Source organism: Aquarana catesbeiana, linkage group LG07, assembly GCF_042186555.1.
Source record: "Aquarana catesbeiana isolate 2022-GZ linkage group LG07, ASM4218655v1, whole genome shotgun sequence".
Lineage (NCBI taxonomy): Eukaryota > Metazoa > Chordata > Amphibia > Anura > Ranidae > Aquarana > Aquarana catesbeiana.
This window is the reverse complement of record NC_133330.1, coordinates 68,771,842-68,787,488: the sequence shown is the minus strand read 5'-3', so window position 1 is coordinate 68,787,488 and position 15,647 is coordinate 68,771,842. Positions and strand designations below refer to the sequence as shown.

The 15,647-nt window shown below is 43.9% G+C and overlaps 1 protein-coding gene across 1 annotated transcript in view; it reads right to left on the bottom strand.

Moving 5' to 3' along the window:
* The window catches only part of LOC141102428 (parapinopsin-like), a 48,612-nt gene extending 36,120 nt beyond the window's left edge, over nt 1–12,492 (bottom strand). The window contains exon 1 of the mRNA XM_073591381.1: nt 12,153–12,492. Within this exon, the coding sequence (XP_073447482.1) occupies nt 12,153–12,492 (340 nt within the window). The remainder of the gene's footprint in view (nt 1–12,152) is intronic.
* Between the last annotated feature and the right edge of the window lie 3,155 nt (nt 12,493–15,647).

Sequence of the window (15,647 nt, the reverse complement as noted above, 5' to 3'; positions counted from 1 at the left end):
AGTGGGTGATCAAGGGGTTAAATGTGTTCCCTTAGTGTGTGTTCTAACTGTGGGGGATGGGACTGACTAGAGGAGGAGACCAGTTACTGTTCCTAACTAATAGGAACACATGATCTGTATTTCCTCTCCTGACAAAACTGAGATTTGTGTGTTTACACACACAGATTCCCATTTTGTCTCTTGTGCCCGCGATTGCGTGTGGTTGGTGGTCATCGCGACCGCCGGCCACACGCATTGGGTCCCCAGCCATGCAGCGGGTGCACGTGCTGCTAAGGCTCTTAAAGGAGCCAACGTACAGGTACGTTGTTTTGTGCAGGAGACCCAACCTGCTGATGTATATGTACGTGAGACGGTCAGGAAGTGGTTAAGGACACATAGAGAGCCTGGAGGTCCTCAGTTAAGCACAATACCAATATCCAGTGCATGCTATAGAGGTTTCCCAGGACCCTCTGTCAGAAACCATGAATCAGACCGAGACAGAAGTACAGTTAAATCACACTTGTTTAATAATAAAAGTAAATAGAACAAACGTAGTCAAAACATCAGCTGGCAATTAGCTGACAGCTGAGCGGCTAGCTCAGAGAAGTAAAACTGAGCCCAGCCCTGACAGTACCCCCTCCTCAAGGACCCCTTCCCCTCGGAGGACCACCAGGCTTGAGGGGAAAACGTCTATGGAAATCACGGGGGAGGACAGGGGTATGTACGTCCGAGGATGAGACCCAAGAGTGTTCCTCTGGATCGTACCCTTTCCAATGCACCAGGTACTGTATGCGCCACGCAACCTACGGGAGTTAACAATGGACTCAAGGTTCTCAACCTGTACGGGGTGAGGACGTGGCACCGAGGTGGTAAAGCGGTTGCAGACCAAAGGTTTTAATAAGGAAACATGAAATTCATTTGAGATACGCATATTATAAGGAAGGTATAATGCGTAAGTCACTGGGTTAATCCTGTGGATAATACAGAAAGGCCCAATAAACTGAGGTGCAAATTTCAGAGAGGGAACACAAAAGTCGGAGGTTACGAGATGACAGCCATACCCTGTCCCCAGCCTGGTAGGAAGGTGCAGGTAGGCGTCTGCAGTCAGCATGGTGTCTGTACCTATCATTAGCATGTCGCAAAGCCTCCTGGACTTGTGTCCAATTGGAACGAAGACCACGGAGATGCTCCTCTAACGCAGTAATACTCTGCGGAACAAACGAGTCAGGCAACATGGATGATTAGAAACCATAGTTCGCCATAAATGGGGACAATTGGGAAGCAGAATTCAAGACACTATTGTGAGAAAACTCCACCCACCGTAAGAGGTCTGACTAGTTGTTATGATGGTCAGAAATATAGTAATGTAGGAATTGCTCCAAGGACTGATTGGCTCATTCTGCAGCCCCATTAGACTGCGGGTGATACGCAGAGGAGAAAGCAAGCTGAATTCCCAACTGTGCACAAAAGGCTCGCCAGAACCGGGACACAAACTGACTACCCCTGCCGAGATGATCACCTTGGGTTGCCCATGTAAGCGAAAGATCTCCCGAGCAAAAATGTAAGCCAGTTCCTTAGAAGTGGGCAACTTAAGTGGAATACAATGAGACATTTTCGAGAACCGGTCAACCTCCATAAGGATAACTGTGTTGCCCTGGGAGTTGGGTAGCTCCACAATGAAATCCATAGACAGGTGGGTCCAGGGCCTCTCTCCATTGGGTATGGGGTGGAGGAGGCCCACTGGAAGGTGTCGTGGAGTCTTACTCTGAGCACACACGGAACAGGCAGCTACGAAGGCAGTTACGTCAGCAAGTAGACTAGGCCACCAGAATTGTTGGGATTCTGGCCCAAAAGAGTTGATTCTTCCCAGGGTGGCCAGCAGCCTTGGGAGAATGGTAAGTCTGGAGCATGTCAGTACGGAGACTCTCTGGGACAAAGCAGCGGGCACAAGGTTTCTCAGGAGGAGCATGGACCGGAGTGGCAAGAATTTTGTCACCTAAAGAAGAAGTGAGGCTGGTGTGAACCGTAGCCAGAATACGATCAAGGGGAATCACAGGAACCGGAAGCGACTTCATCTTGGAAGTGGAGGAAAATTGTTGCGACTAAGCGTCAGCCCTTTGGCTCGGTTCACATAGGGGCAACCCGACTTACAGCGCGACTTTGCAAGGCGATTTGGAGGCGAATTCAGCGTGACTTTAAGCAACTTACAACGCGACTTAAAGTTGCCTCCAGGACAGGCGACTTTGGCTGTGGCCGATCACAGAATAATCATCTCTCTGGGAGGGAGGGGGTTTGCCTGGGTAAACTCATTTCTTTTCCTGTAAAGTTGCTTCAATATAGATGGAGATCCGACTTGGAGGCAACTTCAATTGAAATCTATGGGTATAAGTTGCCTAGAAGTCACCTTGAAGTAGTACAGGAACCTTTTCTGAAGTCTGAGCAACTTAAGTAGTGCACATTAAGACGGCTCTTATTCACTTCAATGGAATTTCTTATGTCCCGCGACTTGGGGCAACTTGAGGTCTGACAAGTCGGATCCCAAGTTGTTGTAGTGTGAACCGGCACTTACATTCTTAGTATTGGGTAAGAATGAGACAATGTAATTGAAACTTGACAAGAAAAGAGCCCATCGCGCCCTTCTGGGAGAGAGGCATTTAGCCCCAGACAAGAATGTGAGATTCTTATGGTCAGTAAGAATGAGAACAGGCACAGTGGTACCTTCGAGGAGATGTCTCCATTCTTTCAGGGCTAAAATGATCACTAACAGCTCTCTGTCCCCAATCGTAATTGCCCTCCGCAGGTAACAATTTCTTGGAAAAGTAGCCACAAGGGTGCATAGTGCCCTCAGAGGTAAGACGTTGAGACAGAAGGGCGCCAACTCCACTCTCAGAAGCATCAACCTCAAGGATAAAAGGTAACATAGGATCAGGATGTGCCAACACAGGAGCAGAAACAAAGACAGCCTTGAGACTCTCAAAGGCCTTAATGGACTCTGGAGACCAACTCTGTGGGTTACCGTCCTTTCTGGTCATATCAGTCAGGGGCTTGACCAAAAGACGAGACGTTACGAATAAACTTCCGATAATAGTTGGCAAAGCCAAGAAAACGCTGCAGAGGACATAAACCCATGGGTCAGGGCCACTGTAGGACTGCTGAGAGTTTCTCTGGGTCCATTGAAAAACCAGCAGTGGAAATTAAATAACCCAGGAATTTAACCTGTTCACGATGGAATTCGCACTTCTCCAATTTACAATAGAAATTGTTCTCTCTTAGTTTCTGAAGCACACGACAGACATCTGTGTGGTGGCTCTCCAGGGACTTGGAAAATATGAGGATATCGTCGAGATAAACCACCACATATAACCGCAGCAAATCTCTGAGAACATCGTTAATAAATTCCTGGAAAACTGCCGGAGCGTTACAAAGGCCAAATGGCATTATGAGGTACTCATAATAGCCTGTTCTGGTATTAAATTCAGTTTTCCACTTGTCGCCCTCCTTAATCCTCACAAGATTGTATGCCCCTCTCAAATCAAGCTTCGTGAAAACCGTTGCTCCCTTGAGGTGGTCAAATAACTCCGTAATCAATTAAATCGGATAAGCATTCCTAATCCTAAAACGATTGAGACCCCTATAATCAATACAAGGTCTCAGTTCACCACTCCTCTTCTTCACAAAGAAGAAACCAGCACCAGCAGGAGACAAGAATTTGCAGATGAAACCTTGAGAAAGTGCGTCTGCAACATACTCCTCCATAGCCTTATCCTCCAAGACTGACAAAGGGTAAACCCGGGCCACGAGGGGTATGGTACTAGGTTGAAGGTCAATTGCACAATCATACGACCAGTGTGGAGGCAAACTACCGGCTTAAACTTTGTCAAAGACATCGCTAAAATTGCGGTACTCCTCCGGCAGGGAGGAGAGGGAAGGGGTGCACAGGACATTGGCTACCTTCTGGAAGCATGTCTTACTGCATTGTGGTGACTAGGAAAGAACCTCAGCATGGAGCCAATCAAAAGAGGGGTTGTGCCTCTGTAACTAAGGATAACCAATAACCAGCGGAAACTTAGGTGAGGAAATAACTTGGAATTATCTCATGGTGAAGAGCCCCTACGGCCATGGACAACGGAACAGTCTCATGAGTCACATGGGCAGGCTGTAGAGGTCTCCCGTCAAGACCCTCAATGGCAAGTAGAGTGGCACGCAGCTGCAGCGTAATCGAGTGCTTCGATACAAAGGCAGCTTTAATGAACAGGCCTGCAGCCCCAGAGTCGATTAGAGCCTGTATCTCGACGGACGACTCAGCCCAAGAAAGGGTAACCGGAAAGAGGGGCTTATCCTTCTGGATAACTGGGGATGAAACAATGCCACCTAAGGTCTGTCCGTGACAGGACCTCAAGGTTCAGGCGTTCCCTGGACGGGTAGGGCAAGACTTGAAAAGGTGACCTGCCTGACCACAATAAAGGCACAATCTCTCCCTCCTCTTAAGGGCTCTCTCATCCGCAGAGAGATGTGCGAAGCCCAAGTGCATGGGTTCACCTTCACTGACCGACTCGGTACCAGAAGGCATGGGAGGTGAGGAAGGCAAGGGTGGGATTGCAAAGCACGGAGACAAATGTACAGGAGGCTTCCGCAAGCGCTACTTAAAAGAGAGTCTTTCTCTGAGTCTGGAGCCAATGAGGATGGCAAATGTGATCAACTTCTCCAGCTCAGTGGGTATATCTCGGGCTGCTATCTCATCCTTGATGGTATCCGAGAGACCATGAGAAAAAGCAGCCATGAGGGCCTCATTTTTCCAAACAACCTCTGCTGCCAGAGTACGGAATTCAATGGTGTAATCGGCAACAGTTCTCGTAGTCTGTTTGATGGACATTAGGCACTTGGCAGCAGAAGCGGAGCGTGCGGGAACGTCAAATACCCTTTTAAAGGAAGCCACAAACTCTGGGTAACTCAGGACAATAGGTTTTTGCAGTGTAGAGGGTTTGCCAAAGGCCAAAGCTCTCTTGGAAAGCAAAGATATCACAAAACCTACTTTGCTTCTGTCCGTAGGAAACGCCTTGCGCAGCATCTCAAAGCATATCTCAACCTGGTTGAGAAACCCTCTGCATTGGACTGGATTGCCCCCAAATCAGTGGGGAAGTGGAGCGGAACTAGACATACCTCTTACACAGGTAATACTCGAGGCGGGTGCCTGCACAGAGACTTGATCAGCAGCAGGGACGGCCTACAATACAGGTTGCGCAGCCACAGTGGGAGATTCCAAGTGAGCCGTGTGACTCAGGAGCGTTTGTAACGCCATGGCAAACTGATCCATGTGGTGATCCTGCTTATCCAATCTGAAAAAAATATTACCAACAAGTGGATTGACTGCATCTTCTGAATTCATGGCCTTCGCCTACTGTCAGAAACCATGAATCAGACTGAAACAGAAGTACAGCTAAATCACACTTGTTTAATAATAAAAGTAAATACAACAAATGCAGTCAAAACATACCCAAAGTTCGGTAACTGGAACGGATAGTCAGACAAGCCAGAAAGTCAGGAAGCCATGAATCAGCGTAGTGGAACAGCAAGCAGGATCTGGAGCCAGAAGGAATGTTAGCTAAGCAAGTCTTTAACAGGAGTGCATGAGAAAGTCTCTGTGATGTTGAGCAAGGCGAAGGCAGAGATTATCTAGGCTGGACGGCTTAGGTAAGCAGAACTGATGAGCAGGATATCATCAACAGGTGAGTCACTGTGGAGAGATAGGAGCTGGCAATTAGCCGACAGTTGAGCGGCCAGCTCAGAGAAGGAAGGGCTGAGCCCAGCCCTGACACCCTCTCAGTCCCAGCACTACATCTTATTGTTCACCTATATATTTCTGGCTGACCTAATTTGATTGGTACCTGCAGTTGGAATGGCAAGTGGAGTGGCGAGTCCACGGGCATGCGTTTTTAATTTGACAATGTTGTCATTTTTTATTTTGTATTTGGCAATCACCCATTGTTTATGCCTTTTCTCTATATTTACATATTTTTTAATAAAGATTTAATTAGGAGAATACCACAGTTAGTTCCCTTTCCTATTCTGGAGTCGAGGACAACTTTTGGGCTTTCCTTTCTCCCACCCCACTATTTTTGGCTATTTGTTTTGTTCTAAAGGGGAACTCCACCCAAAATCAGGTGAGTCGGTACTTCTGTTACCTGTTTGGACCAGTGAGATTTTTAGTTATTGGGATCCTGCCTGTTTTTAAACATTCTTTGGTCTCAATCAAACTGTCAAACCATCAAATGATTGGTGTCATAACTGATCACATGTGCATCACCATAGCAGTTACAGATCAAACAGAGGCTAAGATGACAGTTTCTTTAGCTGAAAAGGATAGTAGGCTTTAGTTCTGCTTTAAAGCAGTAGTAAAGTCTGCTTTATGACTTGTACCTACAGGTAATCCTATAATAAGGCCTACCTGTAGGTACAGTGTATATTCCCTAAACATGCACGGTTTTGGAGATGTTCACGTTTGTAGCAGCCATTGACGTCACTGGCGCATTCGCACTGCACTCTGAATTGACGGCACACTGGAGTATGCTGTGCATTGAGAGCACTGTGCTGTGACCGTGACTCAAATAAAATTAGACATGCTATCTGCCAATAGAACTTAACCAAAAAGTGCATTCTATGCATCCAAAAATATAGAAAATATACCAAATTAAATCATTATTCAACCAAAACATTTAATAAAAGCCACATGCATGTGTCCTGCTTTTTAATATAGGGGGTCAACAATGCCAAGAGTTGGTGAAAGCAGGGGTCTGTCACCCAAAGATAATTCCGAAAAACATCTGGATTATTCTCCTGGAGCTCCTGCAGCTAAGGCATATGGCATAATTTTTTTACGATTAATAAAGCAACCAATTTTTGGTCCAAGAAATCCTCCTCCTCCTGTTCCTGGACTGGACTTGGGTCAAAGCATTAATTCCAAGGCCAATAATAAATAACACGTTATCTCATCCGATTCCGCAACATGGCTGGATGACGAACGGCTGTTCAGAAACAAACTGAAAAGCGCAAGATGAAAAGCGTGAATCAACACTCACCAAACTTCTTCTAACATGAAATTAGCAGAAGCAGCCGAAAGGGTGGCGCTAAAGAGCTGAAAAACCACGTAGTACATCACTACATTCGCATTTGTTGGCTGACAATTATGTGGCGTTTGTATGCAAGACAAGTTTGGGGCCAACGCCCTTCGGACAAAAGTCCGAGGTTTTGTTTGTGGAAAATCCGATTGTGTGTACGAGGCTTAAGACTCATCCACACCAATTCCCAAAGCTGGTAAAAGTGACTCCCATACTCGATATTATGAAAGAAAGGAAGGAAGCAAGAAGTCAGATGACTTTGAAATTCAGCCAGGAAGAGCAGTGACATCACAGACATTGAAACCTGCTATTTACGGCTAAAGGAGGTAAGTTACACACAAACTGACAGTGTGGCTGGGATTCATTCACATTTACAATGCATCTGTTGTTTGGTGAGGGAAAAGCTGGAGATCATCTTTAACACACAGAACTGCCCCCTGGGTTGGGGACACATGGTTTTAGGATGGGTTCACACTGGTGCGATGCAAGAAACCCTGCAAATCCAGTGCGGGTTTGCGCAACGCAACTGAATCGCTGGCAGGTCACACTGCCCTCTGCGAACCGCTGCGGGTGTCAATACAAAGTTAATGACACCCCCAGATCGATTCGCAGATCGCAGTGTGAACTGTGAATTGGGACAGGAATTGGATCACATGGGTGAAGGTGTGAACACCCATGCGATCCGATTCTGGTGCTGACAAAAAAAAGGGCCCTGCACAAGTTTGGTCCAAATGCGATGCAAATTCAGCCATACAGTTTGTATAGCTGAATTGCACCAAATGTATGGCTGAATTTGTATTACACAGACATCGCATGTGATCTGCACAGCAATGCGGTGTGAATCATATGGGATGTCTGGCATCGCACCAGTGTGAACCGGCCCTAAAAGTATCCAGAATATCTTTACAGTGTAGGCCCTGGTTCACACTAGAACGTGGTGTGGGAAACCCGCGATTCATGCGCATTCGAAACACACTGCCCTTGCAATCTGCAGTGGGTGTCAGCTTATGATAGCGACACCCCAAAAGCAGATCGCAAACACAGTGTTTGTCCTGCACTGGATCACATGGCACAAAACTACTATGCGATCCGGTTGCAGTGTATTTCCAAAAGTAGTGCATGCACTACTTTTGGTGCAATGCAGTGTGATTTGAGTCCATTCAAAATTAATAAATGGTCTAAAATCGCTCTGCACTGAATGGTAATGCATGGAAATGTGCTCCGCATTTATGTGCAATTCATAGGCAATTCATAGTATGAACCAGGGCTTAGCGTGGTAGTAAACCCCACTTAATGACTTGTAGCACAGGCTACCTTCTGACTGGCAATTTTCATCCTGGCATTTATCTTGAACAGCTGGCTATCCTTTTATTCACATAGTTGCTATTAATTTGCACAGTACTTGAATCTATGTCTATAAATGAGCTGTTTGTTGACACCAGCAAGGTTCTCTTTCCCACTTTCCCACCAGCAAGGTTCTCTTTCCCTAAGTCCAGTGCAGATTGCATATAGGTATGCAAAAAAAAACAAGATAGGAGGGTTATCCAGAAAAATAATCTTGTCATAAGAACGCAGTCCAACCGAGTAACTGAGAAAATCTTGATTTATCTGTCTGCAAGGGGATGCGTAAAACTCAGATGACTGGTAAATTGGTTGGATTGCTTGCCTCCAGGTTAACCTGTTCCCAATGCATTCATTCAGGGCCGTCTTTAAGTCAGGGCAAAAGGAGCAGCTGCCCTGGGCCCTGTAATTGTTGTGGGGCCCAAAGCAGCTGCCTCATACTTGCCAACTATCCCAGTTTAAATTCCATTGTCCTTTGAAGTTTTAGTCCTGTGCTGTGTCCCAATATCTCGGTGTGAAGTGGTACTAATGCTGCTGAGTTCTGGCTTATTGTTGTGTACGGATGACTCACCTGCAGACCCTGTGTTTACATGTAAATAACCGGCATTCATATGTAAATAACAGCGGCATTCATAAGTAAATAGCTGCGGCTGGCGGCATTGATATGTAAATAAATGCCCCCCTGCAGTGAGGAGATGATGTGCTTTAACCTCTAGCAACCAATCAGTGAGCAGTAATACTGTACAATAATCTCTAGCAACCAATTAACACGCAGAAATCATTTGCTGTAATCTCTAGCAACTAATCAGTGAGCCGTAATTTGTGCTGTAACCTCTAGCAACCAGTCAGTAGGTGGTAATGATATGCTGTAACCGCTGGCAACCAATCGCAATTGCTGCCTGATCTGATACAGTAAAATGATTTTATATCTAGCTGCTATTTATTGTATGTCTCAGAGCAGGTGGAGAGTTAAATTGCATGTGGGGGAGGGGCAAGAACATTTTTGCCCAGGGTCCAATCAATATTAAAGACGGCCCTGTATTCATTGTATTGTCGTATTGAACACTTTTCCATTTTTTTAGGTAAATATATTTCTAAAAGGTGCTATTGACAAATTTTCACCACATGTTGGTAACAACCCATGCAAGTTGGTAATGACAGCTTCAAGACGCCTCCTGTACAGAGAAACTAGTTGCATGCATTGCTCAGGTGTGATTTTGGCCCATTCTTCCATACAAAGTCTTCAAATCTTGAAGGTTCCGTGGGCCTCTTCTATGAACTCTGATCTTTAGTTCTTTCCATAGATTTTCTATTGGATTCAAGTCAGGTGATTGGCCGGGCCATTCTAGCAGCTTTATTTTCTTTATTTGAAACCAATTGGGAGTTTCCTTGGCTTTGTGTTTGGGATCATTGTCTTGCTGAGATGTCCACCCTCATTTCATCTTCATCATCCTGGTAGATGACAGTAGATTTTTATCAAGCATGTCTTGGTACATTTTTCCATTCATCCTTCTATCAATGATATGAAGTTTGCCAGTACCCAATGCTGAAAATACAGCCCCACATCATGATGTTCCCACCTTCAAACTTCACTGTTGGTACGGGGGTGTTTTTTGGGATGATGTGCAGTGCCATTTGACTTTCAAACATGGTGTGTATTATGGCATCCAAAGAGTTCAATTTTGGTCTCCTCTGACCAGACTATATTCTCCCAGGATTTCACAGGCTTGTCTGAATGTTGTGCAGTAAATTTTAAACAAGCTTCAACATGCTTTTTCTTCAGCACTGGAGTCTTGCATGGTGAGCGTGCATACAGGACGTGGGGGTTGAGTGCATTGCTTATTGTTTGCTTTGAAACAATTGTACCTGCTAATTCCAGGTGTTTCTGAAGCTCTCCCCAAGTGGTCCTTGGCTCTTGGACAACTCTTCTGATAATCCTTTTCACTCCTCTGTCAGAAAAGGAGGGTTTATGGTGAAATTATGTTTTTTCCACTTCCAGATTATGGCCCCAACAGTGCTCACTGGAACATTCAGAAGTTTAGAAAGCCTTCTGAAACCAATGCCATCAGTATGTTTTGCAACAAGAAGGTCGCGAAGATCTTGCAAGAGTTCTTTGCTTTTACCCATCATGGGATGTTTCTTGTGTGACACCTTGGTAATGAGAGACCTTTTTATAGGCCTTAAGTTGACACTAAACCAACTGATATTCATTTGCATTGATAAGGGGCAGGGTTGCTTCCTAATTAATGATAGATTTCAGCTGGTGCCTTGGCTTTCCATGCCTTTTTGCACCTCCCTTTCTTCGTGTGTTCAATATTTTTTCCCTGTGTAATTCCATTTTATTACACATAACCTAATTTCTGAACTTCTTTGTTTAGGTTTCTTAGTATGTATGAATGGATTGCATGGGTTATTACTGACGTGTGGTGAAAATTTGATGTCAATACCACCTTTAGAAATATATTCACTTTGAAAAATAGTGATGTGTTCAATACTTATTTTACCCGCTATATATAGATCCCAAGTTGGAAACTCAAATTAGAGTTAGGGACCACACATTGCAGCGATGACTTGATCCGGAATTGTGGCTTCACATTTCTTTAAAAATGCTTGCAACGAAAACCTCTGTTTTTACTTAATAGCAAATAGTTTAATCAGGTATTTTGTGCAGACCTAAAGAACAAAGTGCCTGGGAAATTTTGCATTAAGTTTTATGAATGTTGGGCAGACATGCCCCTGCCCCCTTGTTGTATGCATTGACATTGAGCTCTGCATTGTGCATTGCATTAAAGAATATATAAACTCAACATTTCATATTCCTGATATGTGCCTGCTATAGCATGTACTTGTATGAATAAGTATCCTGTTCTCTTTGTAATGCTTCCTTTGTGTGAAATCCATGGTGTTCCTGTCAGTAACTTTCCCATCAAAAACTGACCACACTAGACCACAGAGGTTAGTTTTCTAGCTGTGCTGGGAATTCAGTCTGTTCTCCTCCAATGATTAGACTTGTCCTGACACCCCCCATACCCCCTTCTCCGGAATAGCCATTCACTGGGAAGTCCAGTGTGCTGCTGTTTCCCCTCCCCAAGCGCTCTGAGCTCCTTATGCAACTGAGGACAGAGGGTATGTGATCACTTATAAAAAAAAAAGGAAAATTACTTTTTAATGTTTTTTATATCTATACATAAATGTTTTGCCTTTCATGTATATTTTACTGTTTACTGAATGGGATCTTTTACAAAGTTAGTGTTTACATATACGTTAAGGGGTGCCTTGAGCTTTGTATCAACTACAAGTTTTGACTTGGAGATTACACATGGCTTCTTCTATTTGCTATTTATTTTGTAGTTTTCTTATGTGACAAGTAGAGTAGATCTAAGATATTCACATTTTATTTCTGTAATACTGGTATAAAGCTCTCTGTTCTAAAGTTCTTTTCATCTGTACATCATGATAGTGTTTCACTATAGGTGCTAGATTCTACTATTTACATAGACTATATACATTTATAGAAATTTTAACTTACAATACTTGGCTTTCTGATGGCCTAGGAAACAAAGAAGTGACAAAAACATCAGTAGGGCAATTTTGCTGCTGGACACCCCAGGAAAGGGGTTAAAAACTGTGAATAATTCAACCCACAAAGATGTATCCTTTACCAAGCATTTAGCCCTTACACATTACATACTGTTAAAATTAAATAAAAAAACTTACCAAAAAAAGCCACTGCAAACCCTTCTATGACGCATCCTACTCTTCCGAGATTAAAGTAGCCAACGGCATTGGTTTCAACGGTTAAGAGACTTCCTAATATGGTGACTCCCAGGTCAGCAACTGCAAGGTTGACTAAAGAATAATTTATGGGATGTCTTAGCTGACGAAACTTGAATGTCACCAAAATCACTGTAATATTCAGGAAGAGGGATGCCATACAGAATATCGCCATTATAATTGCCAGTATTGTATAGCCAATTCTTGGCATTAGGACCTTTGGTGGCTGGATTGTCCCAGTGCTAAAGTTCATCATTGGCAGTAGGATGTCTTCATGAACCATTTTTCCTGAGCTATAGGCTAGATAGATTCAAAGAGTTCTATGTGCTCCCAGCTGTCCTTAAGACACACTGCTTCCGTTAGAAGAGCAGAGCCAACTGATATTATCAGCAAATCACACTGCCCATAATGCCGGGCATTTAAATCTCAAGATCCGGATTTATTTTACATAAATCCGCTTTCTCATTACAATTTTAATTATACATTGCACTTTTCAAGATTTGTACCTGGTTGTATGAATGAATGACTTTCTGGTGTCCTTACAGGATTAGCTGTGTACATGAACATAAACAAGAGTATCTAATAAAGGTGAGGTGGATTATGAGTTAACATATCTTGGTAATTGTTAGTCAGACCTTGATGGATTTTTACAAAAATAATAATTTTCTGCATTCAGTAATTTATTGTGATTATCTCTGCCTCTGCATTCTGCTGCACACCATTTTGTTGTAATATTGAAATGACAGTTAAAAGTAATTCAATGCAACTGTTCAGATGTTTATTGGAAGGGGAAATGTTTTCCATTAATTTCCTAAAATCAAGGGGGTTCATGTGAGATGGGTTTTTTTAAAGTGCCCAGATAATGATAATTATTCAAACAAAAAATTCATCTAAAATCAATGCATTTTATTTATACAAAACTTTAAAAACAACAGAGGTACAAAAGCTCTGAAAAGCATATCATGTGATACATGTTCACATACAGTACATTGATTTAATTTGGGGAATCCCAGGAAGTATATAGATTGACACGTTTCCCCCAAGTTGAGGTCTTCTTCAAGATCCGTTTTTAAAATATATTTTTTTATAAACAAGCAGAAACAGCAATAGATGCATGATCAAAGTATATGTTGGGCCCAAAACAATTGGGGGAGGGAACAAAAGGGAGGTGGGGGAAGAAATGGGAGGAAAGATGTGAGAGTTGGACGTTCTTCCCAAGGAGAGTCCCCAGAAATGGGGGAGAGCCAGCCAAAAAAAACCCCATCAAGATCAGCCACACCAGAAAGACAAAGTTTATTAACGCTGAGGAGAGGGTAGGATAGAGACACCCAGCAGGGGCTCACCCCTGTAGTGAAAGTACCGCAGACACTGTTCAGATGTTCTTTTGAAGGAGAACTGCAAACAAAATAAAAATCTAGTGATACTGTTACTATAAATCGTGAAAACCTTAAGCAGAACTAAACAAATTGATATATCGGTTTCAAAAAACAGTTACATTCCTGTCACATTTGCTTGTGTCCTCAACCAAACTGTCAAACCATCAAATGGTTGGTGTCATAACTGAGTACTTGTGCAGCATCATGGCTGTTGCAGATCAAAAAGAGGCTAAGATTGCAGCTTCCTTGGCTGAAAAAGATAGGAGGGTTTTTTTTTTTTTTTTTATGCCACGTCAGTTAACTTTATCCAGAGACTGCCTTCAGAATGATATTCATATATGTCTCTAATCCAGTCACATCATTGTGGCCTTTCAAAGTTTTTTATTTTTTTTTTTCTCCTTTTTTCTTGTAAAGTATTGTATTACCATATGCGTTTCAGTGTATAGGTAGTTACAGTGGTGCCGCGATACAAAGTGCATAACCTACATCCTGCCTCTCAAAGCCGGTTGGCCACATATCCTCATATTACTATTGTGCATATTTGTGCATTGATACTTTTCTCTCTAGTAAACCCATCCCCCCGCCCCCCTGTGACCCCCCCTTGTTAAGCCCCCGTATTTCCAAAGCACGTACAGTGGCCAGCATTGGTTCAGTACATTATTCTCTCTCGGCTCAAACCTCTAAGCTACTACTCACTCAGCCTCGCCCCATTAGTAGGGGGGCAAGTATTCTCAACAATAGAGTAGCACTGATGACGGGCAAGGCATTGCTTGGACCCACGGGTTCCACATTCTCGCAAACTTATTATAGTTGCCTGACCTAGTGTAGAATGTTCTTTCACTCCACACTGTGGAGTTGACAGTTCTAATCCAATCTTCCGGGGTGGGGGGAGTTCGTGATTGCCAAGACTGTGCAATTAGTTTCCTGGCTTGGAACAAGCATCTTGCTGCCGCTACCGCCGTGCTTCTGTCTCTCAGTCCATTAGTAACATGTCCCAGCACACAGGTCTTGGGATCTAACTCTAAGTTAGTTCTGAACGTGGTGTTTATTTTCTTTATAATCTCAGGCCAGTACCTGACTAATTTTGGGCACCTCCAGAACATATGAATTAAATCGCCTGTGCTTCTACATCTGGGGCACTCATCATTGGTTCTACGACCGAACATAAAAAGCTTTTTCGGTGTGTAGTAGGATCTGTGCAGCAGCATCAGGTGAGAGGCTTTTTGCGAGGGAGAGACCGACACCTCTGGTCCAAGTTCCAGAATCCTTTTCCACTGTGTGTCCGTAATTTCCCCCACATCAGCCGCCCACCTGTCCCTGCCCCCGGGAAAGCCTACCTGCGTGTTTATTTTCTTTATTAGTTGGGTATATATCACTGTGATTAACCCCTTAGAGGTCTCTGATTTTATTATTGTTTGTAATAATGGGATCTTACACCATGTGGGGGGTTGCCTTCCAAACTGCTTGCTCAAGGCGTGTCTAATCTGTAAGTAGCTATAAAATACGCGGTTTGGCAACCCGTACTCGTGCCTCAGTTCCTCAAAGGGTTTCAGGGTGTCCCCCTCATATAACTGTGTCAGCCGGCGTATTCCACTCCTTTCCCACAACTTATTCCTATCAACAGATAGTAATTCCTGCAGGTACCTGTTGTTCCAGATTGGTGAGTGTTCTGAGATTCCCTTATACCCCATTATTCGCTTGGCTGTCTGCCAGACCTTAGTGATCATTTTAAGTGTCGGAATCTCTCCTTGTAATGAATCTGCCTCCAGTGCTTCAACTAATGAACTATGAGGGCTTCCCTGTAGAATAATTTGGACGCTCTTACCTCCCCCTCCATCAGTGGGGCATCCGCCAAGTTGTTGTAGCTGGGCTGCCAGGAAATAGGTAAACGGGTGGGGGACCCCCAGTCCCCCCTCCGTAACGGGGCACTGCAGTTTTTGTAGGCCTATCCTGGCCTGCCCTTTTTTCCAAATTAATTCCCTAAAAAGGGATTGGATTCTTTGGAACCACTTCTTCCCAATCCACACTGGGGAGTTGTGGAGCAAGTATAACAACTGAGGCA